General features: G+C 35.9%; 1 protein-coding gene across 1 annotated transcript; it reads left to right on the top strand.

Annotated features, from left to right (window-relative positions):
- The first annotated feature begins 1,149 nt into the window (after positions 1–1,149).
- LOC149797214 (uncharacterized) lies at positions 1,150–7,772 on the top strand. Its single transcript, XM_089960731.1, has 6 exons — positions 1,150–1,526; positions 2,962–3,228; positions 3,926–4,056; positions 4,714–4,797; positions 5,470–5,701; positions 7,084–7,772. The coding sequence occupies exons 1-6, from the start codon at positions 1,163–1,165 to the stop codon at positions 7,770–7,772; spliced, it is 1,767 nt and encodes a 588-aa protein (XP_089816857.1). The 5' UTR covers positions 1,150–1,162.
- Positions 7,773–8,110: the final 338 nt, after the last annotated feature.

Here is an 8,110-nt window from a genome sequence, read left to right as displayed (position 1 = left end):
TCTCTCCACACCATTGGGACTGCAAACGGCATTGATGACCTTTTGCAATTCAACCACTGTGAAAGCTGTGTTGTACATGTAGCACAGCATATATGCGGAGCCCAAGGCTTGTCTTGGTCACCAACCTTGCATCCGAAGTAAAGATGATATGCCTTCTTCACTTGAGAATTGATACTTTTCTTCTGGTTGGCAAATGTCACTTCCCCACAAATATAGCAAAAATTGTCCGCGGTATTAACACACTTTCGAGGCATTACTGTTCTTTATTGTACGTAAATGGATAAAATAATAAGTTTTATGTAACAGTAGCTTGAACTGTCTCGCACAACGTCTAAAATATTTTAAATGCTGAACCTATCTGATTGGGCTTTATATAGTACGCTGCTTACGTCAGCTTCAGCAGCCGCCTGGCATTAGTATAATAGGCCTACACATGTATAGTACACTGCTGACGTCAACTTACTTCAGCAGCCGCATGGCATTAGTATTGCATTGCATCAGAAAATGATGCAATCAACTGTGGATGATGTGAGCATGATGGTATTATGTAATGTTACATCATTATTCCGGATGTTGCTGCAGTCCTACTGGAGAAATTTACACAGTGAAACATAGAAAATGAGGTATATGAATATCTTCAAAACGAGAGCCAATACAAATTTTTCACGGTTATATTCGTGTTCGGCACACCAAAATACTACAGATTAGGGCCTTTTCAAGTCAGTAATGATTTCACTGTTGACCAGTGTAAGGGGCCTTTATGACTATATAAATGCAGTCACAACAGACTTCCGAATTTACTAACACTCCTCGTACAGCATAGACCGCCCATTTGCTGCTTCTGTAATTCATTATGCTTTTAACATAGTATTCATTGGCAGGAACCTTTGCACTATATCAGATTGTGACGATTATCTACATCCAGCAGGTTTAGGAATGCGCTTTACGTTATGTACACAAAATGTGTACTTGAATTCTGATCTCAGTTTGGTAATATTGAATGAAATTTTAAAAGCGAGTGACATAAAACCAAGACACGTACAATATTTTATCTTCATATGCGAAAGTAGCGCTTGGTGGTATAACAATACATTCGTTTTTTAAAGCATTTAGACTGTTTATCTAACCTTTTACCTCTGTCCTAGGCACAAGAGTATCAGAAATGTGTACAGCAGTGTCAATTTCTACCACTAGTTTTATTTATCTGTGGAATAGAAACTACGGTTCAACTCTGCCTCTAAATAACACTATCCCAGCCTCTGACACGTCCTGTACGTGCTCCGTAGAAATAGAGTCATGTGCGGCATCAATTGTAGTGTACAGCGTGCATACGGATCTTTCACACATCAACGGAACATGCCAGCAAGAATTGAAATTTACGGATGAAACCGGAGCTTCAGCTTTTAACCTGTCTTGTAACTCTTACCAAGTACGACATCTTTTCACCATTTCATCGAACTATATACATGTTAAGTTAGAGAATTCTCTTGGATACAGTGACGGCCGCTTCTGGCTTGGATTTCAAGGTAGGCCACTTCATCTCGATACTATAAAATCCGAAAAACCATTACCTACTTCATACATGAGCACCAATTCCGTCATAGTATACAGGCAACGGATATAAACTGTTTCCAGAAATAGCTATACTAAGTAAACTTAATGCACGTCGCATTTTATTGCATGGATGGCTCATTTCCTTTAATGTTTCTGGTTCTTTCAGCAAAAGTCACATTATAAAGCAGACAGAATGTGTATATATATATATATATATATATATATATATATATATATATATATATATATATATATATATATATATATATATATATATATATATATATTATGCAGAGTGTTCATTCATATTTTTCACTTGTAAAATATCACTTGTCTCTATGTCCCTCCGTTTCTCTGTTCTCTGCCTTCTTTCTCGCTCATCGAAACGCGAGTCGTATGGAGTAGTTAACACACATTAAACAAAGCACACTCAATACTAACGCGGTGTACTCAACATTTTTTATACGGAGGTCGTATGGAGTTGTTAACTCACATTAAAAAAACACGCTCAATACGAATTAACTCGAGACCTCCAACGTAACGGAGACCTGGCAGTCATCGATACGAGTTCCACTGACATTTCGTTTCACCTACTGCAACTGTCACAATTATGGAGACAAAACGACATTGGGAACGTAACGTTTCTAACGATTACTCCCATAGTACCCAACTGAAAATTGTATCCCATCGTTTATTTAAAACGAAGCTGCTGCGGATTACGGAGGTTACAACATTAGCCTTTATCCGTGCCTGCCATGTTCTTTTAGAACAAGTAGATCTTAACTTTTATCAGATTGGTAAGAAGACAACAATATAGAATTAAAGCTTTATTGTTGTCTACGATGGACTAATTTTATTAGTTAAATAATTTACTTACTATCTACATCCTTTCATATACTTGAACATTACACAATACATCAGAAAGGTGAAATCATATGTGTCATAGTATCGTAGAATTTCAAGAACTTGAAAATCGGTCACATTGAAAATTGTTTATTATGGTTCTTGAAATCACTACGAATTAGTAGCGTTACATTTTATTTTTAGTGATCTTTCAGAAAGGTGTGAAACATTTCGACCCTCTGTACATCCATTTTTAATGATTTTTTAAAATACAAAACTGCAAAATTATAATATTTGAAATCAACTACATCCCAAACTTCTTCACTGAGGGCATCCAATAATCAGCCATCTTTCTTGTTCAGCCAACTTCTGACTTTGTCTACTCGTTCATTTATACATACTACTGAGATACCTTTAATAGCAAAACATAAAAACTGGTCGAATACAGTATGCAGACGAGATCTTTCTATTTGTGTTTGATTTGGTAAGAACGTACTGTATCAGTTTTTATCCCCCCCCCCGAAAAAAGCCCCCATCGAGTTAAAAGTTTGTATTTAATCACAGCATCCGATTCGAGTTCCGAAATTCATCTCAACTGCCCTGCTGTAAACCGATCCTACTGCATCTACTCCAGTACGACTGAGAAACAGTATATTTCAACGTATGAAAGCGTTTCAATCAGTAGTGTGCCGACGACAACAAAAGTCAAGAAAACCAACGCAACAGACATAACTGGTGTCGCTGAAATAACTTTTCCAGCGGCAGGATCGACGAATGTTCAAAGTTCAACAGTCTTTACTGTGGACCCTGGAGAGGAAAAGAGCAACTCAGGTAATACCGTATGGTACAGAAGCTCTCGATTTGACACAGGAAGCAAATAGGAAACATTGCCTGCACAATTATAGATTTTAAAGAATTACAAACATTTATATGTTGTCTTGTTTTTGTGTGATAACCACTAAAGTCTAATTGAATGATAATGGACGTTTGTAATTCTAATATTACACCATATATGGTCAAAATCCTAATTTACACCACACATGGTCTAAATTTTAATTTTACACCACGAATGGTATAAATCCTTATTTCTAATTTTATATCACACGGTCTAAATTCTAAACAAATACAAATGTATTATACTACATGGCATTAATAATTCTCTAAGTTAGTGTTGTTTTCTCCTGATGAGGTGACATAAAAATCCCAAACCATTTTGTGTTTATTAAAGTATATTCATTTGAGGCATTCGAACGAGAAAACTGACGTGGTGCATAACAATAACAACCGTGATAAAAAAAGTTTAGAAGCTAACGTAATTGAAAAACAATCTCGTAAATTTTAAAACCCTAATAGTAAGACACAAATCACTCGGCTGTACATGAATGATTCATATGTTTTCTGTTTAAACCTCAAGAAACTCGGAACAGACGAAATCTGGAAGAGCGGGGATGGGTCCGAGATGAACTATATATTTATAACTACTGGCATGGTACTGGATTTTGTTAACGGTAAACGTTGTGCTTTGCAGGTCTGAACAAATGGATGATCCTGCTCATTGTGATGGCAGCTGTGTTACTTTTCATCTTACTAATCATCGTCGTTGTCTGTTTCGTCTGTTGTAAGTCTGAGACACAGAGGAGAAAAAGAGTTGTTACACTGGTGTGTATACACAGAAAATGTTTTCCTTTGCGATGATTTTTTTAAAAATCCGTTTCATCGCGCTTGAAATTTTGTTGATTCAATTTATTTTGTACATACATACACACACATACCCCCATATATATATATATATATATATATATATATATATATATATATATATATATATATATATATAGATAGATAGATAGATAGATAGATAGATAGATGGATAGACAGATAGATAGATAGATAGATAGAGAGAGAGAGAGATAGATAGATAGATAGATAGATAGATAGATAGATATACATACGTACATATAGATGGAAAGTTAGGTAAATATCAGTTTTCTATCATCTTATTCTCTGCGATAGGCTTATAGTTTGTGTACTGTTGTTCCCACAGAATTTACTTATTCTTCACTTTTTCAATGCAAGTCTTAGCTTCTATTATTTACGAGTCCCTAAATGTTACTTTTGTAATATCAATGACTGTTAGAAACTTTTACCATTGCGATCTACTTTATTTTTTTAAGACAAACTGTGCTTCTTCTTTTGAGGAATGAAAAAACACCATGATTCCATCCTCGTTTATATTCGTATATACTTTTAACTATATCGAGAGCGACACTGGTATTTAAATATCCAGATATTTTCTAAACGTACCATCGATTTTAGAAAAGACGTGATGTTGAGATAGCTGAAAGGCCGAAGTCTCCCAGCAAATGTGGTGAGCAAGGGTCAAGCATCGGATCAGCCACTGTGAGTGCGTTATTATTATTATTATTATTATTATTTCACCAAAATGTGTAGTATTCATCTAGTTTTGTCAGAAATGTGACGGAGGGAGTAACAATTCTGGGCAATAAAATTGTAGACGTCATGTCAGTTTCCTTTGCCTTACTGTCTCTGTCTATGTCTCTCTCGCTGCTATAACTATTTGTGGGAGATTGTTCATATTGCATGCATGGTATTGATTTGTTTCGAAGACGTTCCGGTACATAAACAATCGAAAGTTACTTAATGCCTGTGCAATTGTGTATTAAAGTACCTTGTCCAGTAACACACCACGATGTCAGACCCGGGCATATCTGACAGTGGGATCTGAACCCACACCCATCGCAGAACAACTATATAATACAAGGAAAAAAAACTCCAGACAAATGAAATCTTTAAAATGTTCCACAATAGTATACCTGACACTCCAGAGGTTTTAATTTCCTTTTCACAGATATGTTGAAAATAATTTTTTGTTAATTAGGTAAATGTACTTAGTATAATTTTAGCATAAAGCTTGGCTTTGTTTAGACTAGCTGCACTGAAAACCACGAGGAAGACTTTAGTGAGAATGATGACGTTATTTGACATTATCATAATATTATTTATATTAATTTGTATTTGTTCATGAGTTTATATTATCCATACTACCTTCAGGATTTGCAACGGAATCTGGCGCAGGAATACTTTAAAGATCTCGAATGTACGACGAGTAATAGTTCTAATTTTCCATGTGCACTAGCTACACCAGCGGCGTATCCAAATCACCATTTGACACCGCTGAAAAGTACAACACCAGTCGATGAGAGTTTGGATATACCAATGAGCGTCAGTAAAAGAAATTCGAGGAGCCGAAATTCGCTTGATAGCAAAGAAGAAAAAGAAAGAAGTATGTGTTTAAAATAGTATACAGAGTTTGTTATTAATGGAACGCCTAACGACCGCTCCGGTGGCCTTGTAGTTAGAACGTCGATCTCGGAAGCGGAAGGTCGTGGGTTCGATCTCCGGCTGAGTCATACCAAAGATTTACAAAACTGGTACTAACAGCTGTCTCGCTTGGCCCTAAGCATTAGGCGGTTAGTGCTAGGACTGGTCGGCCTGGTGTCAGGATAATGTGACTGGGTGGGACATCATGCTACATGTCTGCGGCATGATGCCCCAGTGCTAGACATCACTATCAGCTGTCACACTGCGGACATTGTAGCAATATGACTGAAATTTTTTTAAAGCTACGTTAAAAACCCAAAATCACACGGAACTCCTAACTTGAGTGCTAATCTAATGTGCTTGAATACGATATTAGCATGGCTTAAGATCAGAAATTCACATTCGTTGAAAGAGTTCCTTAAATTTTGCTGCAACAATTATATTAATCAGCTCTATATGTTCTTTGCATAATTTAACTCTAAACGCATGTACCACCGATAAACATAATTATTATAGTTTTACAATACCATCATGGCGTAACCACGGTATGGTGATGTCATGACGACTAACTTGCTACCAATCATAAAATGAACTGGCGAATCTGGGTTTGCACATTTCGTTCATCCCACGCACCTTTGAGAGTCTCGCAATATAATTAGACATTAACAACAAAATGACCCGGATGATTTTAAAAATAACTGCGGAGGTAGTATTTTTATCTAGCAGTATCAACTGGCACACGAGCGGGTGATTGACCCACCAGTATTTCATTCTCAATGCAGAGATCCAAGTTATCTCCCCTTACTTTGAATCCTGCCTTCGTTTCAATGTAAATGGGAGATAATATCAAACTTAAAACTGTTTTTAGCTTGAAAAGATGAAGGCAGTATTTGTTACTTAGCGTGCAATAATTGCGAATATTAGTCAGCTATGAAATCTCATGTATGCTTTATAAGTATTGGGAAAACTTGGTTAATGAATGAGCTTTTTAGCTTTTTGTAGACCATTGTTTTGAGAAAAAGAAAAAATAACTTATAAGGTTAGAGTAGCAGTGCTTTTATGAAATGTTTGGTCTTTTATTTACAACAGTTGTTTCATACCGTGATCAAAAGTATATTTTTAAACTCTATAACCAAGTTATGTGGATTCGAATAAATAAACATGCGTGTGTTTATGTATGTATGTATGTATGTATGTATGTATGTATGTATGTATGATAATATAAAGACTATGATAATCATTGCTTCATATTACATCCATTAATGAATATATTAGAATGGAACGAAAAAGACGTTTGTAATATATTCGCTCTAATTTTTCAAATACACGCTTGTTTATTTAAAGGGAGACACTTCCCGACATCATATTGGCCAGACGCAAATAAGGAGAATGAGAGAAAGAAATCCAAACGGAAAAAGAAACGTGCACAACAGGAAACACAAGAGAAAAAAATAAATGATCCAACTCTCCACCCACCTGGATTATATTCAAGCGGATATATAAGGGCCAAAATTGTAATTGAGGGAGATTTTCCTCTTGCAGCACCAGAAAACAGCAGATCACGTGGTTTATCCCGAAAGAAGAAGAAAAAGAAACACAACAGAGTCAACGCTTTTGAACTACCCCCTGCACCAGGCATGCTCAGATATGATGACATATCATCAAAAAGTTCTAAAATGAGTTTAAATGAAAACCCTGAATCCAGGAAGGTAGGTGGCCATCCATTAAAATCCAAAGTAGCCCCGGAAATGATTAAGCAGCAAGACAATGATACTGAAATAAATAACGCAGATCATAGCAACATCAATGACAGAGATACACAAGAAAGTGCTGATGTAGAAAGAAATAACAGAAATTACAGTGACGTTGATGAGAGACATCATACTGGAATAATGGATCGATATCAAAGTGATGTCGAAACAACTTATGGAAAGAACAGTTTTGTCCACGACTGGAGGGTTCCTGGAAGTACCGAGCGACAGCAACATCTTTTAGAAATATGTAACGCAAATGACAGTGATGTACACGACTAAGATGGATATCATGGATGAGACATTATAGTTATTTCATCAAAATCCCCAGTGTTGTTCATCCTTTTTAGCGATTATGTACTAAGTTATCTAGGCCTTAATTCCACCCCTTTTTCTTACCCATTGATTTGTTTTAAGGTTAAATTATATATTCTTCTATCAGTGAAATAACATTCTGCTTCAGTATTCTGTCAATTAAGTTCTGATATCATGATCAAGACACTAAGATACCATGCATGTCATTCGCTGCATCAAAAAGAAAAAGAAAAGTAATTGAAAATATGCACCACTAGCTACATAATTTATAATGGCACAAAATAAATTCACACTACTTGATGAGT

Source organism: Sinohyriopsis cumingii, chromosome 6 (genome assembly GCF_028554795.1).
Source record: "Sinohyriopsis cumingii isolate HCF-2022 chromosome 6, ASM2855479v2, whole genome shotgun sequence".
In the NCBI taxonomy this organism is placed as follows: domain Eukaryota; kingdom Metazoa; phylum Mollusca; class Bivalvia; order Unionida; family Unionidae; genus Sinohyriopsis; species Sinohyriopsis cumingii.
This window is presented reverse-complemented; position numbering and strand designations above follow the sequence as displayed.